We start from the raw sequence: 24,890 nt of genomic DNA on the forward strand, positions 1-24,890 counted from the left end.
TGAAGCACTCTCTGCTGCCCCAGGGTATTCAGCACAGGGATCCCAGGGAAACGGAGACAAACAGAACGGTAAAATAGGCTGTCTCAAAAGCCTGGTCCTTGGGGAAAGTGTGCTCTGAAGGGAACATTTCTTGCAACTGCTCTTCCCGCTCTTCCTGCCCCACTGTCACCCACTCCTGAGACATTTCAGCTCCCAAATTGAAATGCTCAGGCCCAAGAAGGAATCAGCAACGATCATGCTGGGCATCCAGCATGCTCCATTACCAGCCAACATACAGACCCTGAAGCTCTTGGGTGTGAAATGACAGGGCCACGTTTGACAAAAACTCATTGCCAGCCTAGGCTGCATAGTATTGGAGAACATCCCTGTGTGAACCGACAGCAGAGCAAAGGGTGACTTATTTTTCAGGGTGAACTCCTTTCCATTCCTGCTCTGTTTCCCAGTCTCCAGGTCTCCTGTGTGGAAAGGTTCTCTCTTATTTGCTGCAATACAACACATCACCTTGGGTTTTACTCATTCTGCACTATCCAAGCAACACACCTCTCTAACGCGTTTTCCCTCTCGGGACATAGCCAGCAAACTACCTCTGTTAACAGGCTACGAGATCCACACATGGGGAAAAAAGTACAATGTCAACTTGAAATCTAATGCTCTCTAGGAAAAGGAGCTGAAACTCATTTTGGGTATTACTTCTGGCCTGAACCCTTCTGCCCACTCCTGATTTACAATTCCATTGTTCTACGCAAATGTTATTCTTCTCCTCTTCTCCTGCCTGGAGCACCCCCCCCACACACACACGTGTAACTGCATACAAACACATGCAAAGCCTGTGAATCCCTGAAAAAACAGGAAGATAGAAGATAGCAGTTCTCTTGCTTTCCCCCTCTCGTTTTAAACTAACCAACCTCACAGGCCAGAGGTTCCCAACCTGAGCCCCAAAGCCACAAGTTATCACAAAATAATCCTACAAGCTGCAGTAGGCTTTGCTCTCCAAAGGAGACAGCGAGGACCCTGGTCCCTTCCCAGCACAGGAGCTGAGTCACCAACGCATGTTCCCTGCAAACAGGACTGCTCTGTTGCTGTACAGTGACCCCCAGAACCACTGTCATAGGTGGTCAGATATTACTGCAAAATCAGAAGGAAGCCTGGCTTTTACTAGATCCTTTACAAAGACATGCGGACACTGTCATCAAAAGGGCAAGCTGGCATTGCACCCTTGGCCGTTACTGCACTACCGCAACTCAAAGCTGAAGAGCATTTCTGGAAAGACAGGGGCAGGAGACAACTTTAACCACCTGGCAAACATATAAACCGCAAATTAGTTTATTCTTAAATGTTCACACTTGCCGGCATCAGAGGTTAGAATGCTGTATGCAATATGTAAAGAAATGGATCCAGATCTATTCAGAAAGAAGAGCTGAATACTTCCATTCGCTTTATTTGTAATTTATAAACTGGATGAGCTCATTCTCTAGAAGCATGATTAGGAAACCACAGGACTAAAAGAAAGATTAAACAATTGCAAAGGGTTTATGTTGGTGGATTAAAAATATCTTCTTCAGAGACTAACGAATTATGACACAGCACCGCAAGTTCTAGACCACTAGGGAACTGTCAATGAAATTAAAGTATTTTCTACACATACATCAATTTTAAAATAAAAGCAAAACATCCCTAGGAAATGCCACATAAAAAATAGTGACACTAACAAGACACATGCCAAACTTCACTGCTTGGCCGTTTTATGTTACTCACAGCCTGTCTCCTAGCCTTTCTTTAAAACATTCCCCACTCTTGCTGATCTCCCAGTGCTTCTCCTGACCCTGCTGGTGCTCTGAAAATGACAAAAGACAATTTGACTGATTTCATCTTGTGTGTGAGAAAATCTCAAACAATAACGGCTCTTTCACAAGCTGGGGTTTACCAGCCTTAAGATAGAGGGGGGCTTTTTGGCTACAGAAAATCCTTGCATTTTGAAGGCTGTGGGGGATTTACCAGCTTTACTGGACAGCTAGGGGAACACTCAGGTCCTGCCCTGTCCAAATGGTCTCTTCTTCAACTGGGAGATAAGGGAATTCGCTCGGGAAATCTGAGGTGCAGGAATTTAGGAGGGGAGGAAGATCAAGACTTTAATAAGAGTCTAGACTGCGATCAGGAGATTGAAACAACCCTAGAGACTCCTGCAGAGGCAGGACTAACCCTTCACAAAGCAATTAAGAGTTTGCCAGCAAGCGATGTCTCCCCTGTCTGCAAGGAAGCTCGTGGCCGGAGGGCAGCGCTCTGACACCACGTACCTTATTAGAGATTGAAAATTCCCCAAGAGACACTGGAGGTAATAGGCAGAGCAAAAAGCCAACGGCCAACTGAGCAGCACAGGGACCTATAAACGGCATGATCGGGGTCTGCCGCACGCGAGGGGAAATGCAACCGCTGACGCTGCACGAGCTTGCGAGCACCAGCAGCCAGGGCAGAGCCCAGACAAGGGGGCACGGCTGCAGCAGCGCCCGTCACAGACACCAGGCGCTGGCAACTGGAAAGCAAATCGATCTTCATCTGATGCTGTTCCCAAGAGCACACTGACTGCGTGCTGCTGCCAAACGCAGGTTAAAGTAAAAGGCACAGGTAAGAGAGAGTGAACAGCCTTCATGGCAAGTAACCTGGACTGATCATTAAGGTGATTCTCCCCACTGAGGGAACAGGTGAACTAGATGGACGGGGAAAGGAAAAGGGAGACCTGGAAGACCACCACAGGGCACAGTGCCACTTACACCCTGACCGTATTATGCCTCTCCTCCCATTATGAGGAGCAAAGTTTGAGAGACCATGCAGAGGAGGGAAGTTTTCACTGGAAGGAGACTAGGACTGAAAGACACCCTGGGCCCCATAATCCCCAGCTCGTAGGAAAGTTCACTGTACAGCAGAGGCTGGCAGAGCAGCAAATACATTCACTGCTCTGAAAGTCCTGGAGCAAACAGACCAACCAAGTGAGTTTAAGTAACCATGAAAAAGGGAAATATTTCTCACTACTGACATGGAGCGAAATTTTAAGCATACAGCTGACGTAAATTTTCTTCTAAGCTGACAAGTGTCAGCAGAAGAACAGACACATTTCTGTACAGCCACTGTGTCCGCAGACTGCTGAGGCTGCGCCCAAAATCCGAGGCTTTCTGCTGGGACAACAACAGCCTTTTCACAGCGTAGGCAGTACTGAAGTCTACGCGGATGCCATAATGATCTGATGAAGAAAAACAAAACCTGACCAGAAAGCGATCCCTAAGACGTTTCTGCCCTAAAAGGACACATGAGTGTGAGGACTTGAAGGATTTAAGAAAACCAATCAGTATGTTCTGTGTTTGCTTTAGACAAAAACGTGACACAACTGAGTGGAAAACCCTTTACACTCGCTGCTTGGTATGTCATTATTAGAAGGTACTACAGGTAACAGGTCATTATCCCCAACAGCTGATTTTCATACACCTGCCAGTCATGTCTGAAAACAGGTCTCAATTTACCAACCATGAGTCTAAGCAGTCTGAAGTTTAGTTTTACACTTGGCACTGCTATTTTTGTGAGAACCTGAAGTCAGTAGAGAATAGCATTGCAGCAGTAAGCAGCTCCCAAAGAGAGACAGCAGATTCAGACACTGATCGATACGCAGCTCTGCTGAGGAACGTAATGCCACGGGTGAAACACAGCGCGCAGCCTGCAGACGCTTTGTTTAATGGAAAACAGAACAAGAACACAAGCAACGGTAAAAGTTGAGATCAGAGATGATGTGTGTTAGATGAAGAGCGACAGAACAAACAGCCCTTCACAAAGCGTCTGATCTCTGCTGGATTCTGAGAGCTGCTGCAATCTCATGCCAGCAAAAGAGCTCAAATCAGCAGTCACCTGAAGCAGGAAAGAGGATGGGACACTGCACTGCACTTCAAATGGCTCAAGCCACAGGGAAACACAAGGTAAGAGCTGTGGGTGCAGATGTGTCTGTGCATGCGGCAGGAGGAAGGAGGATTCAGGGTCTTCACCTCAGTATAGCACCACTTACTTTTCCAAGGGCCTTTGAGAATACACATTTTACACATTAGCCTTAGCATTATGACTGTTTTGTATCTTCCTGTAATGTGCCCATTCTTTGTCATTGCTGTTAGGAGGATACAAGGAGTCGAGGGCAGATCAGACATGGCAAATCCTATTTTCTTAAGTTTGTTAATGCTAGCCGCTTCCCCTGCTAAGCCACTAATGGAGCTGCAAGAACCCAGGGGCACAGATTAATTCAGCGTCCAGGTACTGTCTCATGCCTAGAGGGGTTTCCGCAGAGTTGCACTGGAAGACAGAGGAAAGCTTGTAATACTCTCCACACAGGAGATAAACCCATTAAAATATGAACAGCCCTGTGCCATCATGATAAGAGCTCTACCAGGTAACAAGAGATCACAACAGTATTTTCAGGTTTAGTTATCTTTGCAAGCCATAAAGCCAGAGCTGGGACTCTGAAGTTGCAGAATAGCCTGATCATAGTATGCTGCTTTCAGTTTAAATCCCATGCCGTTCTTCCCCATCTTTTGGGGCAGTGCTGTGAAACACCTGGAAGCCCTGAAGTCCAGCCCTAGCACTGCTGACTCAAGCTTTGCTTGTTCTCTGGGAAAGATCTGGACTCTCTCACAGCTTGCTACAACCCGCCAGGACTTGCCTATTCCACACGCTCCTAGATTGCAAGACATCATTCACAAAATAGCAGGCAGCTGTTCCGTGTCCTTGGCCAAAACTTCTCCCCCCCACACTGTTAGCAGCATGGGATGGGATCTCCTGCAATCCACAGTCAGCCCACTGCCTGCCGCAGAGCATCTTCTCTGCACACCACACGCCACAAAACACCTCCCGACATCCCGCAACAGCAGTGCCAGCTCTCTCTTCTGCTGGCAGAGGTGGGCTGCGTGCCACGACCTCTTCTCAGTTACTTAACCAAATCTCATGGCGCGCGCAGTGCGGCTGCTCGGCACGCGAGCAGTAGATCCAAAGCTTTCCAAGGACATCCCTGCCCTTTCCCATGGGCGGCAAGAGCAGGCTGCCGTCGTTAGCACAATTGCCGCTGGCTGCCGGGCTCCCTCAGGAACAGGCTGGCTGTGGCTTGGTCAAATTCCTCTGGCAGTGACCTGCTGCCGCTCACACTTTCCTAGGGACCTTACAGCTCCTCTGTCACAGCCTTGGAAAAGAAGGAAGCGGGAATGGATGGGGGCCAGGCGACTTGTCCCAGTGAGCCGCAAAGATCCCGCTGGCAGCAGGGTGGGCACCCTGCCCTGCAGGCAGCCTCTGGCCAGCTGTAGCCCACCGCCGGCTGTCAGAGCGGCTCCGGAGCTGCCGTCTGGACGTGGCTGCGCGTCGGCGGGGAAGTGATTTCTGCATGTACGCGCTTCAGAAAGGGCTCTGGCAAGGTTCACTCTGAAAAGGTGCAGTACGAAATGTAAAGTATGTTTACACAGCCAAGTCGACGTCAGAGTGCGCGATGCTGCTGTCAATCACAGGGCTGTAGTGCGGGGGGTAAGATTAGTGATCTTCTTCCAGCATTAATGCACAGCAGGCTGTTTATAACCCTCTATTTGACACTGTTATTTAACATATGTAAGGGGCTTGACATGGTTTATGTTCAGTAGTTGTGGTTTCCAGGCAGTATTGCATTTCTTCAAAATGAAGATACATAATATTTTAAAACTATTTTTAAAACCGGTCACAAATCTGCAATCTTTTACGTCATTCCTCCTTCCTCCTATCAAACCTAAACTGTAGCACACATTCACAAAAGATCAGCAAGTTCAGATGGGAGAGTTCAGCTGCAAGAAACGCGTGTGCACATGCACGCATGCGCACACACACAGAAGAAAAACTCAAAACTGCAATTCAGTTAAATTGGTACAAGCTATGTTTAAGGCTTCAAAGACATCCGGGATGTATTCCACTGTTTAGAGTTGTGGGTACCAGCACACTGTATGTGGAGAAAGAGAATCTAAGAACTAAACCAAACCATGAGGTATTTATTCAACAATCTGCCTCAGCAAGTGTAAGAAAATTAAAAGGTTTCCTGCCACTGGGAGTTCAGCATACTGGCAACCTGATCATGTATCATCCTAAAATCTCATCACTGCCTTCCCTTGCCAGGGCTGACCCCATCCACTCCTAAAGCAAGTCATAAGACAAGTGAATCTCCAATTCCTATTTTTAACATATTCCTCCAAACTGCAGAGTCGGCTGGGGCAGGCAAATCTTAGAAAAATCTTTAGAAGTAATCCTTAAAAGAAGGTCTAAAAAGCACTGCTCTGTGTAGATGTCTGATTTCTGTGGACCACGTCAGCTCTTGCACAGCTCGCTGTTTTTTGCAGTAATCTTGCCTAATTTAGACTTTTCAGTTTCCCAGCTCAATGGACTTGGGGACTTTGTTGGGTTAAATTTATTCGGTCAGTCCTGGACTTGGAGTTGTCCATACCAAAGCAGTAAGCTTTAAAGAGCAGAAACCAACACCATATTTTACAGAGACAGTCAAGTTCTTAAAATTAGTTATTTATTCCAACAATATTAAAAGGAGACACACAGCTTTCTCAGTCATTTTTCCATTCGTATTTTGTTTTGTTTTTTTAAACCCATGAGCCTAATCCTTAATTTCTCCATGGAAAAGATGGAAGAAAAAGATCACAGAGAAGAAGAGATAGACTCCTAGAGCATCCACTGCACTCACTCACTCTTTGGAGAAGTTGCTGGGTTTGTTGCTGGGCTTTTTATTTAAATACACCCTGAAAGTAAATAAATAAATAAAAGTATCTGCAGGCATCTGTATTGGCTTGTGAAGGAGACACAGACAGTGCATGGGAGGCTCAAAAAGAGCTAGTAAATTCTAGGAGTGTAGAACAGGAGAAGGGATTAAGTCTGGTGATTAAATTAGGTGATGCATGAATACATTCCAATGCACAACATCACTCAAGCACTGGACAAAACATATGGCAACAATGGAAAGCGCTGCCCACGAGGTCACCTTTAATATGATTAGCTATGGACGCCTGAAATGAGATCTCCCAAGTACCAGCATGCTAAACCTCCATTGTGCAGGGCAGAGAAGCGCCCTCTAAAAGCCTTTGAGGCTCTGTGAATCCAGCACAAACGGCTGCTGTGTGTTAAGTGATGTGCCCAAGTCCATTGAAAATGGGACAAAAAAAAAAAGAGCCTTGGAGCCGGTGAGTGCACCGAGAGCGCGCCTTTGTTGCCGTCTCGCATGGCACCAGCAGGAGCCGTCCCCAGGGTGCCCTGCTTGACAGCTGGGTCACATCACGGGCTCCCCTGTTCCGCTTGGACTTTTCAACTCCTCTGGCCTGCATTCACCGGCACGGCTCGCCTCTTTGAAGAGGGAGAAAGCGCCTCATCCATCACTGACATGAAGGGAGTTAATTCACTTCTTTACAACTGGAAAGGCTTTTGCTGCGAGCAGGAGGGAGTGCAGGAAGAGTAATGAAATCCAAAAGGGAGCCAAATGATGCTTTCCTGTGCTAGAAGCCAGTGCTGGCAGCGCTTGCTGCTGGCACGGCCCGCGGTGGGTGAAAGGAGACTCTTTTGTGGTATGCCATTAGCTACTTCCAAGGCCTCAGTTCATGTTTACCACAGCCACCGTGTTACTTCACTTGGTATTTTTTTCCAGTCCTGTTGATTGTACTGCAGAACTGACTGAGTCCGTTTGGAAGCCTTGCTCACAGAAAGCAGAAACAAATTGCCTTTCGAAAGGACTATTTTTTTTCTCCCCTAAACCAAGCCTCATGCTGCTTTCCATAAACTCAACCTAACGCTGAAATCTGCACTTAAAGCTGAACAGCAAAGGCCCCTGCAAGGCTTTGCTCACTCTGGTTACTGCACAGTTATCTACCATGCAGCGTGTGCCACTTGCCTCCGGCACGGCAGCAGCAGCAATGCCACCAGCCGTGGGGAGCGTGGAGTTATGCTGCCCAGACTGCGCTAGGGGGCATCTCGCACCCCAGCATTTCTCTGCACAATGCAAAACTGCAGCTATTTCAAGTAAAACCTAATTACAACAATAGCCAGCAGGTTGTCTTGATGACTGCAATGAAAAGAAACACCTGATGACGAGATTAAAGATAATCTCATGTGAGTCACTTTACATGACTACCTTGCTGTAATCGGTTAGCATTTCAGACTGCTGAACTATACCCCAGCGGACCTTGGCACACTCAGCAGACCTCCTTGCAAGGTCTCTGCAGGCTTTTAGTATTTCATATTCCAGGCAATGACTAATCAGGTGCACAGAAGGGCTGCACCTGAGGGCAAACTTCTTCCACACAACTTGTATCTGTGTGACTGGGTGAAACCCATGGAGACAACCACAAGAGGAACTTGCTCTTGCTATACAAGTCCCAGCAGTTACAAAGGTTCAGTGACAATGCAGTGACAAACGTGGCATAGGACCATTGCCAGCTGAGCTCCTGCTATTACCAGGAAAGGGAAAGGATCATCTAAAGTCCTTTCCAGCTTTAAATTTCCAGGATGCCGTAACTCTGGCTCAACCCTTGATGTAACACATTCCAGGCAACAGTGCATACTCACAGTTGACACTCAGCAAGCTTGGAAATATCTGCCCTTTAATAAGGAAGAGCCACCTTGGACCCTTCTAATAGCTCTAATAGAGAAGGATCACATGGACTTTGACAGGAACTGCCAACTCCAAAGATCAAGCCAGTTTCTAAAGAGACAAGGTGGACTGAACAGCCATATGTTAGTCCTAAAAAAGTTTGTGGCAGCAGCTCCTTGAAGGAGGGTTAGTATTTTTCTTTTGGAAATAAGAAAACCCTTCCTCAAGGATAATGCTTTTCAACAAGCCAAAAACTAATGATGCCTGGGAGATGTGCCTGTGGTGGCACCCATTTCTTGGCCTTAAAGATCTTTTCAGCAAATCTTCTTCCTCAGAATTGCATTTTGTATCCCTCGCTGTGCTACCACTATTACAGATGCTATTTGTACAAAAGGCTCTTTCTCAGCATTGGGTTTAAAGCAAGCTACAGACCTAACGAACAGCAAGAGCCAGGATAAACCAGGCCTAGCAGCATACCAAGACAAAGCTGTGCAAGAAACTCACCAACCTAAAGAATTTGGTTGTAGGAGCTGCTTTTCTTTCAATGATTTTCCTTAATGGGTGAAGGCCAAATGATGTTGTTTCTTTGCCTGACTACTTGGGGTTTGGGACAAATCCCCTCTTTCCTGCACTGTTCAGCTGAAGACAGTAGCTATGGACTCAAAAGAAGGAAGGTCATCAAGTTTCCCCCAAGGAGCAGCCATTTCTCACTAGAACATGGGCACACAAGGGCAGGCTTAACATGCCTCTGTCTGCTGGATTTCTTCATCCCAAGAAGCCTGTACATCATCTTGTCAGTCCCGGCATGTAGAAGCCAACTGGCTTCTGTGCTGGACCTGAACTGTGGAAACTTCATTTAGATACCATATTTCTATCTGCCTTTCTCAGTATTCATTGTTTGCTCTAGACTTTACCCAGCTTTCACAAAGCATGAAAGACACTTTATGGCAGCAGAAGCCACCTTTGATTGTGACAGCATTAGTTAATGCAAGCTGCCCTGTAGTTATTCCAGGGAGAGCACCCTAGACACCATGTAACAGACGTGCCTGTGAAGGACTGCACTGAATCATTAAATACTCTCCCCACCTTTACACATTCAAGTGTGGACACGAGCAAAGCAGCCAGTGAACCATAGCAAGATGAGTGGCCCAGGAGGATGGAAAGCTCCCATTGCAACTCTTCGAACTCCTTCAACATTAAGCAATAGCATTCCTTCAGCACAGAGAACCTGAGTGCTCACAGGGAAGGAGCAGCAAGAACCCCTTCTGACATGTTCACTCCACAGTGTTTTATACTATTTTGCATTATTTTAAGAAAAGACTCACCTGCCTGCCTCTTGATAGGTTGCAAAGAACCATGTTCATGGTCATTTGCACCCATTTCAAAGAACCTATATGAATGCCTGAGAATTCAAAAAGAGATGACCACAAAGCACAAGGAATCCAGGGCTGGTCCCCTGGATAAGGGCTATTTGACAGCAGCACCGCTGGGCACCAAGTGATAGATCTGTCAGCACACCTGCCTCCTACCCCTACTTTAACATAAGAAACTGGTAAGACTCTCCAGCTCATTTAACTACCTATATGTTGCCCATTAACTTATTTTAAAAAATAACTAAAGAACAAGGCAATGTGAGCACACTATTAAGGACTATCGACCATCACTTTCAGTAATATTTGAAAATAATAAAAACCAGAGAGCTGAAGTGAAAATTCAAAACCTCAAAGTAATTTCAACCATACATACAGGAGAAGGGAAAAGTTTATACATGATGCAACAGAAAAAATGACTCACTTTCCTAAACGCCAAAGCCTGTTTTAGTTCATTCCATCTTCCATACCTGCTAAACACATCACTGAGAGAAATCATTTCATAAATTCTTTTTTTTTAAAATCCCATTTTAGCCATTTAAGCATTTCGTTTCCTAGTACTGTGGGTCAGGTTCTACTCTAATATGATAATTCGGAGCAAAGTGCTGTAGCTGGGTCAATGGTGTTCTCGCAGAAAGTGAAGGAGAATCTTGTCATTGAAACAGAGAATTTGGGAACACTGGGAAATGAGGTGAAACTATGGCTTTAACAAAACTAATAACTAAAAACTCCTGTTGATTCACAGGAGTGAGAATTTCTCCATTGGAGGGCTGATCTCAACACAGCCATGAAACACCCAACAAACTACAGCTCTGCTCTGCAGTCCCCCCAGGGTAAGCAGGATTGGAGGGACCAAACCAATGACATGGCTAGTTATTTCAATTGTCAAAGAAAACACAAATTAAGTATTGTTTCTTTCAGGCTGGATTGTTTTAACAAACAAACAAACAGCAATGACTCTGATTGGTTTGTACTTCTGTGGCAGGAACAGGTTTTCAGGTCCAGTTAAAGGAACTGCCGACAAAAAACGCTTCACAGTGATTTTCCAGGACCAGTTTCTTCTAAATGTCAGTGAAGTCTCTCAGACCACTCTAATCCAGCTGACTCTGAGAGCCACTTTCTCACTACCTCTTGCTCAATTTTCAAGTGACCATCAATTTAATGGCAGCCCATCACAGATGGGCAACAGACTGTAACCGACTCAGCTGGTAACTAATTAGCACAAATGAAAGAAATCTACTACCAGCTTAGATCCAAACTGGAGAACGCCCTACCTTTGGAGGGCAATGTTTACTACTGTCAAGTTCTAAGATGATGTTGACAGCACAACAAACTGTGAATTCGTAACTTTGGGGAGGAATCATTATTTGTGTCTCAAGATTGGAGCAGGCAGGAACAGGGAATTAGGAAAATCCTGCACAAAGAAGGAGCTGCATTCAGGGAGGAGATTTCTCTGAAATCTCAAGTATTGACAAATCTTGGAAGCAAAGTGCAATGTGGACTGACAACCTTATCTGGGATGTCATGCTTCATGCTCCCATTTTACACAAATAGGTATTCATGGGAAATCCACGCTCTGAATTACACTCACATACTTGAAGAGCTTCCTTATTACTGTATGAAGATGCACAGAAGCGTAAGATAAACAATCTAGACTACTAAAGACATTCACAACCATTTGCTTTCAAAACAAAAGCAAGAGGTTGCTCAACAAAATATACTCTGAATGAGTCACTACAAACTTTAGCAGTGCGTATAACTTCAGGAAGCATGGGCTTGGACTTGGAACATTTAAAGATAAAGCAGATGACGGACTTCAGCAGGATCTAGCTGCCTTGGATTGGGGAAAGTCAGCTCCACTCTCAGCTCAGCCACTGGGAGCTTGGCTAAGACTCTCATAACCTTATTTCAAGGGACTTTGGAAGCAACAGGTGCTCTCTGAGCTTCTTGTGCCTTGGCATCCCTGTGCTACAAATATGAACAGAAAAAACGTACCAGGACTCAGAAGGAGTGCTCATGCTTAGAGACACCTGATAAAATGAGCCATGGCTGTGGAAAGCAAGATTTTTTTTCCCCCCACTCTTGCTTTGGAATTGCACAGAACTGCAGTGTCTGAATCTTTCATCTCCTTCCAAATGTTGTCTTTTGTCATTATACAATTAGCCTTTCTTCCATTTACTGTTGGGTGAAACAGAACCGGCTCTGACAAAGAGCTGCTACATTTTCACCTATGGCAGACTGATCACATTTGAAGTTACATCACTCAACACACAGTGACTCCATCTAAAGAGAATGATGGATTAGCCATGCAGTCAGCTATAATTAATACCTGAAAAAAAACCCTCGTCAAGTCTCTGTTCAAATACGTGATAAACGGAATCTGAAACAACAAAAGACTTTCTGATGACGTCTGTTCATCGCCAGGGAAGAAAAACACCAACAATCAACTGGAGGGCAAGACTCTGAGAGCAAGGATAGTTTCTTCAATAAAAAATATAAAATCAGAACTTTACCCCAACGCTCACCGTACACGCACCTCCACACAAACACATATTTTCCAGTCTTTTATCTGGCTTTTTATCAGACACACTCAAGAACCAATTTGTTTCTGCTCCATTGAGAGAACCCATATTTCTGTCTTAACCCTTGTTCACCAGAACCAGCAAAAACCACCATTTCTCTCCCTACCAACTTCAAAAATACCAGAGAGGCTTGCTCAGCTAGATCAAACACTGAATCCCCTCTTCAGCTTAGCTATCATCTTCACATTTGGGACACATTCCTTTGCACTAAGACGCTACCTCCCACAGAGGTCCTCTTCCCCCCGTGGAGATGCCATTCGGCACTGGCAGAGGTCCCTACAAGCGATCCAACCCAGGCTGCCCATCGCACAAACACAGCAAGACACATTTGCATCCAGCTAGTCCAGGAAACCAAGACGTGCCTACTTCATGCACGAATCTGGAGCACACACAAACACCTTCATGCTCACTTGCAGTCAGCGTGTGACGACTGCCAGCTCACCCCCCTTTACAATGCCTGACCGGCAACTGGATTCACTTACCAGAAAAAGCCAAGCATTTTGGAGAGTGTAAGGAAGTACTGCCCACTGCAACCCTGCCCTGTTCAAGCAAGATAAGACTTCTACGGGATATCAGATCACTGGTTTGGTCCCGACACGTGTTGGTGAGCTGTGTGCTGCCAAAGCCTAAGAGAGCTGAAAGAACTGGGAAGAGGGATCCCTTGTGAAACACACTTCTTACCTCTGTGTTGCAGAGAAGCGTCAGCCACAGTTCAGCCTTTCACACTGATGCAGCTTATTCCTCTGCTGGGCCATGAGAAGTACCTGCTGGGGAGCTGACAATCTGACCATAACTGGGCCAGCAGTTAAGAGCAGAAACAAAAAAAAGCACTGATTCTTATTCAGTAGCTGTCATTCTTATTCAAAAGCTGTCAGTAATAAACGTGAGAGGAAGAGAATGGTCAGTTTTGGCCTGAGGCACTGGATTTGGCCTGGGAATCAGGAAAAAGCTGTCTTGCCAGCTCTGCCACTGACTCACTGCATGAGCGCAGACAAGCTGCTGCACCTCTTCATGCCTTTCCCATGGCCTGAAAGGATGAAGCCAGCCTCCCCTCTGATGCTTGCTCTGAGGCTGGCAGACAAAGGAAGCTATTGCGGTGGCTGATAGCGCATCAAAATTAAGCACACAAGACCCTTTTCTTGGAGGAGCATCTGAGCTTTCAGGTATGTAGTGGATTTAGTAAAGCTGAAGGGTTAAGCCGTATTTGTTTAGAAGCAAGCCACTTGTACATGACTGGAGAGTTTGCATATCTGAGCTAGTGGCTGAAATACTTACTCCAAGAAGAATAAAACAATTCATAACCCACTCTTGCATTACTGGCAGAAAATTAATGCCAGAGCACCACTGTGTGGGGAGCTCCTTCCCAGCCATATTTGCCTAGACATCTGGCTGTGGTGGCTCCCAGCACGATGCTCCACAGCCGAGCCCTGTGCTCCAGCATCCGACTCCCCCCTCCTACCAGAGCCAGCTCGACCACTTCGCCACCTGCTCCTGCTGGGACACAGCTGCTCAGTTTTAAAAGAACGATGGGGGAACGGAGGGACATGTGTGAGGACATCAATCCTACTCACACCCCTGGGAGGACTTCATTAAAATCCCAGGGCAAAAGATCCACCACAATTAGATTCTGAGGGCTTTCCACTCAAAATCCTAATTTAATCAAAATACTTGGAAACTTACTGGTAATGCAAACATCCCCATGCAAGCAGAAGGATGTTCAGCCAACACAGACCCAGTCCATAACATGATCCTGCAATATTTCATTCCCAGGTGTATACTCTGTGTGCAAATTGTCTGACCTAAGCCGTTAGCTCTTCCTCATGGCAATGATGACATTTCATATTTGCCTGCAAAGCACCATGTTCCCTTATGGTGCTGCAGGAAAGACATTTCAATCATTCTTATTTCACTAACACACCTTTGAAAATGCATTTTGATTGCTCAGGCAAGAAAGAGCAGTATCTCCCAGTAGATGGCTGTAGCTTTAGATGCTCATTTAGAACTTACTAACTGGGGCTAGGCAAAAGGCTAAAATCCCCAAAGGAAATTAATCTCCAAATACATCCAGCATCCCCTCAGCTGCCTTATGTATCACAGTATAAGCAACTGTCCATAATGATCGCACAACACCTGCTGTCCCCATTCTGGATATCAGTGATGCCTCTTTAAGCAGACATCAAAGAAAATGAGCAGACAAGGGTGGAATTGTGATAGGAAGTGAACAGTGAAAGTGCCTTGTCAGTCTGCGTTTCCATTATCTTAAAGCACCGTACGTACAGCCCGCCCTGCCTGTGCTGTTATGTTCATACATCATTGCTGTAATAGCCTCTTTAGGGAGGTATCATGGCAGTTTTCAGGATTTTACAAATGGGCCTTTTAGAATTTCTCCTGGGCCAAAGTAAGCAGCTCTGTACACCTACCCTGCGGGAATCAGACCCAAGATGAATTTGGTACCAATGTCACATCCCAGGTGATGCGCAGCAGGACTTTCTCATTGAGATTGGCCCAAAACCCAACAATGAAGCACTCCCTGGGAGAGATGTGAGGCCAGCCAAGAGTCAGTGGCTGGAGCAAAGACATTTACACCTCCCCCACAAGGTGCCTGCACTAAGGCAAGAGAGTGAAGGGACGGCACATAGAGCTGCCATCAGGACTCCTAGAAAACCTAAGCATCGCTTCAGGGAGTTCTCCCTGCCCCAGTGGTGTTTTAGAATATAAATTTAGATCATGCTCTGAGGGAAAACACCGATGCATTCAGTTAACTGAGGTCTCTACAATATTATAGCCCTTTGCTGTCCCTAGCTAAACAGTTCTTCCAATCCAGACACGGGGCTTTCCATTCCTACATTGCTATACCGTACTTTGTGTACAATGGCTGCCTAACTGGGGTAGAGACATTTACTACTTCCACATAGCAAGAGGAGGAGTGCAGTATGCTTATCATACAGATATGAGGCAGGAAATATGACAAAACAGTTTCCCATAATTATATTCAGCAGTAATTCATATGGGAAAATTTTAATGGAGATAGTAATTAATCTCTGGCTCTTGAGAGATCCAATTAAACAGCATTAGCAGGAACTACCGTCTAAAAATATGGGTTTCTGTCCTATCCCATTAATTGCAACTGAATAGGAAAGTTCCCAACACACAATGTCACATCCTGCACATAAAATGACCCTCTTCCTTATTTGCTGCATGTGGATGGCTTGAGTCAACTTGTCAGAACTACTTGCATCATGTAGACAGGTAAATGCAGGAAAAGTCAATTCTGAGAGCATCAACAACTGTACAGATTTGGTGAATTTATTCAGCACTCCATGCATCTTCAGGTGTTTTGGAGCCAGCACACTGCTAGCATATATCGTGGTGTTCGGGATCTTGCTGCTCATTTCCCTATGTCTCCTGGGGCAGCAATACTCTATCACTTCAGGAATCCCATTAACCGTAATTAAATAAAGCTCAGATTCAAAAAGATCACTCATTTCCTTATTGCCAGAAGTCACTGAACAGAACCAGAGGTAAGTTCTCCAGCATGGGGCAGAGCTACGATAATACAATTTTTACAATCTTTAAGTTATTCAAAACAATAGAGACCCACAGGGGAAAGCAATCCCTGCTCAGGTTATAGGACAGTCACACAGCACGCAGGCTGCGAGCGAACAGAAATGAGACGATTTCACTTGCAGTTCAGTTCTCATATTCGAGTAACACTCTTCTTTATCATTGTTATCCTTCCTTCTTCCCTTTTTGCAACCACCAGAAAAGCTGAACGTCTGTTGCGCAGAAAACAAGGAGACAAGCTATTCTAGCAAATAATTCAGTGCCACCAACTCGTCTAACGCACATGCACTTTGCATTATTCTCACAACGAATTTTGGTCAAAGCCAATGTTTTGAGCACACAGGTGTAAGTGCACTGGCAAAGGCAGCATCACTGAACAACAGAAGCCGCAACTCAACTCACAGAGAGTTGTCATAGAGACAGATCGGCATCCCAGGGTGTTCTCATTTTAAATATGCACAAGAATTCCTTCTTAATGTGTCTTCTTGTAAGCATCTGTCCTCATGATTCATCTATAAACTGCAGAGTCCAAAAAGAGAACCATTTATCAGCGGGTCTCCTCTAGGCAGGCTTGAGCTAAGGAGCTTTTGTGCAAACTTGATGGCTTTTTTGAAGGCAAGTTTCTATCTGTTTCTCTGGCTAGCATTTCTAAAAGCTGTGGTTTGGGGAACTGATCCAGCTTCAAAGTAACCTAGCCAGGAAAAAAAAAAAGGTTGTGGGGAGTGTTCACTTTGGTCTTTAAACCAGGTCAGATTCCTGTTCCAGTTTACAGTGTGGGTGCACCAAGAGCTGTGACAGGACAGCACAGAAACAGAAAGGAGTGGTGGGGGCCAGGCCAGGACAATACTGTAAATTACTGCATAAGGCACCTCTTGCCTTGACATCTAAGAGCTGCAGCTCCAGCTCCAGGAAAAGAAACATATTAATCTCTGTCTGTGTAGACAAAGTTTCATAAGCTCCTTAGTTGCTGAAGGTACAAGGACTTGAAACCTTTAAAGCTCAGCACTCAGCTGCCTTCTGGAGCTAGGAAGCTGGCAGGCAGCACAGGAAGCTGTTTCTAGGGAAAAAGCCTCAGAAGGGGGCTATAGGGACAGCAAGACCCCATGGATGACAGACACGTGTCGCTGGTTGCAAAGACCATCCCCAGACTTGAGGTCTGATGGAGCAGGATTTCCCTCCTACAGACCCCTGCACAGGGATGAAAGGGACAGGGGGAAAAGGAGCTGCAAGAACACCCGTAGCCATGGCCAGGAATGAACTGAGGCAGGAATTCAAAACTACACAGCTTCAAAGAGACATATACATAGTGATAAAAACCCCAAAATCTAAAGGCTGTTTTAGCTTTCAAGACCCTGTGCTACCTGTCTGATTTGTCCCAAGTTTTTCTGGGTCACTCAGATCTGTAATTCTCAACTTATCCAAAAAATATTCTTCATCTGTTTAGCAATACAGATTCCTGTTTCTTAAACTACTGCTAAAAGATAAAGCCCTAGGCAAGCAGATGATGTTCTGACACTAGGTCATAAAAATATAGCAGTGACATTTCAACATGAAGCATTCCCATCACCACATCCCATCCAGCCTGATACTGCTGCTTCTTACTGAAGGCGTCCTGTGCTGGGTGCAAGGAGTTCTCTGGCCTACTAGTATTTGTGCTATTACAAAAATATGTCCACCAATGGCTTCAAGCGAGAGACGTTCTTAGTTTTTGACAATCAATCCTAAATAATATTGGTGCTGCAGGGGAGAAAAGTAGCATTCCAAAGGAGAAACTGAGGAAGGGAGACCACCAGCCCAAGGCCACCACGGTCAATAATGAAGCAGGAAGGGAGATTCCTCCCCTAATGGTTTTCTTAATATTAACAGGAAGAACAAGAGCACGTCACACTGACAAATGGCACAATGGAAGTGAGAAAAGAGTTAAGGCTGTTCAATCAGGAGTGACCCCAAGGTAGAACTCAAACATAACATAATTTATAGGAAGAGGGCTCACATCCCTTGGAAAAAGAAATGCAGGAGTCATCCATGTCCAGCCACCCCCTCCCTTAATACTGTGAGATGATCATTTCCTTCACTCACATGTTTATTTGGAATCTGATAATTCATTGCCCCTAGTTTCCTGCTGGAGTTTGTCTTCCATTGTTCAGGATTTACATTACTCAACAGGAAATCAGTGAGAGGTCCAGCGATTAGAAAGGTGTGTTTCCCATTTGGGTCCACCCTTGCTCACTCGCTCAGGGCTGGAAGTCAGACCCGGTGGCAAAATTGCTTCCATGGGAACTAGAGGAAGTGGGGGAACAAAGGCAGAGGGACTAATCTCGTTTTATTAAAAGCTACAGATTGCTTTGTCCTGCCTTATATGCTGGACATGTCCACATGCAGGCCCCTCACATTCTGGTTGTATTCAGACCTTACAGTAACTGCTTTCTGCATGCACTGGGCGACTGTGTGGTTTATCACAATGCAACCATCAAGACAGCCGAAAAGAAAAGAAAAAGCACAGGGAAAGTGTCCTTTGAATTAAAATACACCTCCTTCTTAAAGCCCACTACTTTCACTCTGATGTCCTTGCTAGAGGAGAGAGATTCTGCATAGCACAAAACGCCACTTGTGAAATATAATTCAGTTTGTTTTGTCTTCTAGGCACTAGGCTTTGATCAAGTCAGCTATTTCCCCTGCTCTTAGCAGTGGATTTTAACCCAGATCTCAGATACGATGCTCCAATGGGTTTTCTTTAACAGCACAAGGCAAATCAAAACACCACTAATCTTTTACAGGGTATCACTGGAACAGGATGCTTCCCTGGCCAAATCCTCCCATTTAAAATGTCACAACTGTTCTAAAACTTACTCTCCCTGAGTTTGGTTTGATAACAGGTACTAAACTCGGGCACATATGGTGACTGCTCAGCACAACACTAAGCGAGACTTGTGCAATGTAGCTGGTGACCTTCCTGGAGCACAGCTCCCAGTTACCCTGGATTGTTCCAATCTAGATATCTCCAAGGCTTACCAGTTCATCACTCTGTAAGTGTAAAGACTGTTCTTTATATTCCTCTAGCATTCAGTGTGTGCTTGGGAATGAAAGCCCAGCTTATTAGCCATTATAAGATAAATCTCAAATAGGGAAGCCTCTGTTCCAAAAGAGGTTTAAGCAAACTCTGCATGTGTTCAAAGCAGAAGTCTGATTTTCAAAAATTATTTGAGTAAAATTTTAAGAACAGACTACTTCCTTTGAGCAAGGATGGACCTTGAGCAAATGCCCTTGCCCCAGGCTCACTGGTATGTGCCTAACCAGTCCTTAAAGTCCTCCAACAACAGATGCAGGCAAACTAGCCTTAGGCACTACAATTCTTGCATCAGAGAGCTTATCCTAAAGTATAAACTCAATCTCTACTGAAATTCAGGATGCAGATGTCTCATCCTGTCCACCTTAGACATGGGGAACAACACATTGCCTCCTCTTCACAGCAACTTCTCCAGACTAAGCCACTTGCTCTGTCAGGGAAGGTCACAGATTGTAGACACTTGTTGCTTGTGTTGCTCTGCACCGAAATCTCTACAATTAGACCACGTTTTCCTGGAACTGGAGACAATGCTACAGCATTGAGTAAAATAGAAGTATTACAACATACCTCTTAAGTACAACAGTCCTGTTTATACATCTTGGTATGCTTTCTTTCTCAGCAGTACCATGATGTTGACTCACGTTTATTTTGCAACATGAAACAATAGAGCTTCCTTTACATTAAGAAAGAGAGAGGACTTTGTCTCCTGGTCTGGACGGCTACTGGGTTCTATAAATTATAGGAATCTCCTACCCACAAAAATGGTCAGAAGCAACCCCACAGCAGCTGAGTCTCAAAGGCAAAAGTATTTTTGCTGTGGTAATCCAAAGTATCTGGATCTACTTGTAAAATAGAAATGACACATACCACAGCTGATACAAGACTATTTAAACTGTCCCAGACAGAAAACCTCCTCACTTGAATTTTTTTCTCTGAAACACACCCAACACCTATAAATATTAGCTTAGATAACATTTTAGTTATTTTCCCTGCCCAGAGAACTGCTATGAAAGCCGTGGAAAACGTGAGTATTGCAAGCGCAGGAATGAATGTGGAGGAAGAGCCTTTTGCAGTGAAATGTGTACTAAGGATATCTGAACTGCTTGATAATGAATTACACTGTCATCATTTGTTTCATTGTGCAAGTTACTTACCCAGTCCACCAGAGCCTTAGGATTTTGAAAAATGTTAGAAGATGGATCACTCCTTACAAAACAGGAACTTTTTTTCTTTTGATCCTACTTTACATACTGCTTTAGGTACATAATTTGCCGTCATTTTTAAGAAAATATTGCCACACAAGCCTGCCTTTCTATTCCAGCCTGACTTTCCCCTTTGAGTTTTTAGATTGATCAGGAAATTCCTGGGGAGTTCAACATGAAATTGCTTCAGTGCAGAGGAGCGGGAGCCCCTTAAAGATGCTGGATTACTCACCTGGTCTAAGCGCAGAGCACCATCGATGAAACGCTGTTTGCGGAGGTGTTGGGCGATTCGGTGCAGATTCAGCACAGCTTGCTGAATCTTATCTATTGAGTGTTGAGGGGAAACAGGAGGCAGTTCTTCAGGTGAGATCACCTTCCCAGGGCTTTCAATCATACTCTGCGCATGGTCGTAGCTTAGTTTCACACAGGAGCAGATGACTGTCCGCCCAAACCATTCATCAAGGATCTGCAAAATTGGAAAATGTAAATAGATCTGAGGACTTATTCTTCCAGTGTATAAAAGCTCAGGAAGTTCTACAAACACTGGAATGAATGACACCAGACCTCATGACTGACTGTGATCTCCAAGTGAAGATCTTCTCAGGCTGAGGCCATCAGAAGGTGTTTGCCCATAAGGATTCTCTAGTTTCTAGTAATGTGCATATGCACAATGAAGTCTTTCCTTCATATGGGGCACTGCTTGGATCTCCCTCCTCTACCTGATTTCCCTTCTTCTTAAGGCTCAGAAGAACTGCAGCCCATCTGGGGGTTGAAATCAGTCAGTTGATTCAAAAGCTAGTAGGGTGCAGGAGCACAAACAGACAGATACACGCACATGCAAAGAAGGCTCTTGTATCTAAAACACAGCAGATTGCATTTCCCCTCTTCAGTTAAAATGTGGCCAGAAGGGCACATGGGGATGGCCCTAAAATGCTCCATCTTCAAGTCACAGCCTGTTAGGAGCATAGCAGGGAGAAGGCTGCAGAGATCCCAATGTTTGACTAGCGCTTGCAGAAGTGCCCGAGTAGGACTTTGGTGAGTCTGGAGGAGAGATGGCCCATCCCTGACACCCTTGTTTCTCTGATAATGCCTGTGGTGGTCTTAGGCTCAAACTCAATCCAGAAAATGTTCTGAGAGCTCCCAAATTCTTCTGGGTTCCAGAGGAAAATCATCTATAAATGCATATGAAAACACTTTATTTTAAACCAATTAAATTGGAAGCCACTCACATTTTAAACGCTGTAACAGAATACCAGTGTAGAATTGGTAATTCAGAATTATTCCTTAAAGCGGAAAGGAAAATCTATTTTCAGGTGAGATGTGTAAGAGAGCCCAAAAGCTCATCACGCCAGGAAGAAAGTACAGAGGGACAAAGGGCAAAAGGCTCTGCAGAAAAGTCAAGAGCATTGGCACAAGGGCTCTGGAGAGGGGAGCAGCCTGCAATAAACCATTCAAAGCACAAGTGCTTGGAGAATGAATGGAGAATTGGTATTCTGCCTTGGCTACGAGTGCCACCGTGCCCCTTCGTCAGCACAACAGGACATGGTAAATTCGGTGAGTGAGGGTGCCTGGGGAGAGCAACCAGCGCTCTCTAACACAGACTCATCAAGGACATTGCTTCAGAAAAGCAAATCCTCCTTTTAACAGGAAAGGATTGATCTCCATGACACCTTTGCTGTTCCCCTCCTCTGTGCCCCACAGAATACATGTGCAGCATAACTCAGCAGCTCAGAGCTCTAAAAGTTGCAGGGTATTTAACCTCACTTCCAATTAGAAAGCATCCTGATAGCTGGGATGCAGCAAGAAATGTTTTGTGATGTAAAGTGCTCAGACCTGAAGCTCATGGTTATTCTGTATGTGTCCCTATATCTAAATACATGGAGAAAGAAAGGAAGAGAAAGTCACAAAGCTGGATGGAGAGACACTGTGGTGATGCTGGCAGCACCTGCTCTGTGCTCTGCTGCATCTCATTAAGTGTGGTTCAGTTCCCTGCCGTGAACTGTGGATCCACTTCTGCTAGGTCAGTGACATCTGATGAAATCTGCTGGGCCCAAAAAACTCCCAATCTAAAACAAGGGAGATCTCTGAAATGGAAGAGGCTGCATTGCCCTTTAAACAATTCACTTCCAGCAAGTCAAAGACTATTAGCTGGTTGATAATAGATACTTCAGACTTCAGTAAGACATGAATGGTACTCAGACACCAAAAAGGTGCTGATCCTTGTTGAGATGATCTGCAAACAAGGATGAGCAACCTTCACTTGAGCTGAGCATTTCTACAGACCTTCCATTTGTAATAGGCAGCTCTTTCAACTTGCTGCTTAAATGTTTCAGATGCTGCTTCTATTTCTCTGCTAATCCCTTCATCTCCAGCAATTAATTTCTGCATTCAAATAAGGTCATTCTCAATGCTGGTTCTCACTATTATATGATCTTAAACTAAATATTTTGTGTTTGGAAAGCACCGTCACTTTGTTTATAATGTAGGTGAGTCAATTCCATCGATGGAACATCTGTGCTGAAAAGGGTTAAGGACTGGATGCAAACCAGAAGAGTAATTCCCAGAAGGAGCATTTTCTCCAACACTGGGGTTACCTCTGAAGCCAGGTCTGAGGCCATGGTGCTTTCTGCCACTGGCTTCCAAGAGCGCTCTCTGTCCCTTGCTGGAGGCAACGGACCGGATTTCCACTTTGCTGTCTGAACTTGAAGCTTTCAACAAAATCTCATTTTTCTGCTTGTCTAGAAGAGGCCAAATATTTCAGAGCTCCGCTCATTTCCTTGTAAGACGAGAGAGGCAGCGTATTGGGCCCCAGGAATATAATTAGAATGTCAAATTTTAGGCTAGCTACATTCAGGGCAAAGTGTCAGGACAAGCAGCCCAATATTAGCAGATGTTCAACTTTCTTTACTTCTTTATTTCCTCAATTACTTTTTCTGTCCTTGGTCTTTCGAAGGCAACCAAGCAGCGTGACGCAAAGCACTCAACTTCCATTCCAGTGACGCTCTAACAGGTATAAAACGGACAGTGACAACCCTGTGAGAGGTCTCTTACTAATATACTCACTAAAACACTTGTCACCAAGGTTGCCTGGATGCATTAAACACTTCACACAGATAAAGGAATGGAGTTTTGGATGCATCTTGTCCTGTACAGCCCAGTAATCCCTGTGTGCAGCGAACAGAGCTGCCAGACTCAGGCTTGCAAGGGCAAGTGAAGTTAACTCTACCTTAGGTCCAAGCATTTCCTGGAAACATCCTCTGTTTCTGCCTTCAGCGGCCATTCAAGCAGACTTTGGGTAACTGCAGCCTTGCATCCCTGGTCTGGAAATCCCTCCAGAGGTATGGCCAAGCTCTGCTTCTGTGGGGAAAGCCGCGCAAGGCTGGCTGGCCAATGCACTGGCAGCTGATGGATGGGCAAAGCAGTACGGAGGAGCAGCACTTAGGGGTTCAGAGCTGGCGCAGGGAAATTACATGGAGCAGCCTGCAAGGCAGGTCTGCAAGGTCTCCCCCATCACAGCGAACCTGGTGCACACAGTTCCCAGGCAGAGCACCAGTATCTGAGGCATTTCCAGCATTACATTAAGGTTTTTCTCCCTGACTCTGGTTGCTTTTGAGAAAAAGCTGGAATCCCCAGCACATTTTGTGATGGAAAACACTATGACTCAGCTGACACCCTTCTATCAGCAGTGTCCCCAGTGGTATGGGTATTTTTGAGGGTGCGACACAGCTGTCATGCTGCTTTGCTCCTACAAATACGCAGCTCAGCTCAGCATGTCATACCATCCCACTGGAGAGTCCCTGGAGCTGTGTGGAAAGCTGCTCAGTTAACACTTTCTTACACTTATGGAAAACTAGAAGATACAAACTCCAGAATGCAAAAGCAGTAAAAACAAGAAAGTGCCTGTCTCTCAAAGGGCTGAGCCTGCCATTATTTTTCTTAAAGAAGCTAGAAATAAAAACCCCAACAACTTATCAATAGTCACATTCAAGTGAGGAATCTGCATGGCTTTTCCTTGTGAGATGCATTAGCTAGAGATTTATTTGCCTTGGAAGAGTAATAATGGGAGCTCAGAGCAGCACTCACCTCTAGGAGTGCTATCAGGCTCTGCTTTGCAAGCTCAAGGTTATGATACTGCTTTGTACACACGGCACAACCAAGTGCTCTTTGGCCTCGTGTCCCCCATGCTAGGGGATGCCCTGTCCTCAACGTTAGCGCTCTCCCAGCCCTCTGCCACTGGCTGAAGTTCAAAGGTTGCACTGGACAGGTGCAGGGGCCTTTGGCTCACCTCCCTTTCACCCAGCAGAGCCTGGGGAGCATGTGATCCTGTTTACACTGAGTCTAGGTTGTAGTAACACCTAGAGATACAGGAGACAGATATTCTGCCCCTACTCAAAGATAAGCTCTTATAAGAATGCCCCGCTGGCCAAAAGCCCTACAGGCACCTTTCCTCTTGGAAGGAGTCAATTCTTCTTTGGCCCTTGACTC

The 24,890-nt window shown here is 45.3% G+C and overlaps 1 protein-coding gene across 5 annotated transcripts in view; it reads right to left on the minus strand.

Moving 5' to 3' along the window:
* DIS3L2 (DIS3 like 3'-5' exoribonuclease 2) overlaps nt 1–24,890 on the minus strand; it is a 204,414-nt gene that overhangs the window by 49,280 nt on the left and 130,244 nt on the right. For all 5 annotated transcript variants that reach the window (XM_067301734.1, XM_013941819.2, XM_067301738.1 and 2 more), the window contains one exon: nt 20,638–20,871. In XM_067301734.1, the coding sequence (XP_067157835.1) occupies nt 20,638–20,871 (234 nt within the window). The remainder of the gene's footprint in view (nt 1–20,637; nt 20,872–24,890) is intronic.

The sequence above is a fragment of the Apteryx mantelli genome, chromosome 9 (genome assembly GCF_036417845.1).
Source record: "Apteryx mantelli isolate bAptMan1 chromosome 9, bAptMan1.hap1, whole genome shotgun sequence".
NCBI lineage: Eukaryota > Metazoa > Chordata > Aves > Apterygiformes > Apterygidae > Apteryx > Apteryx mantelli.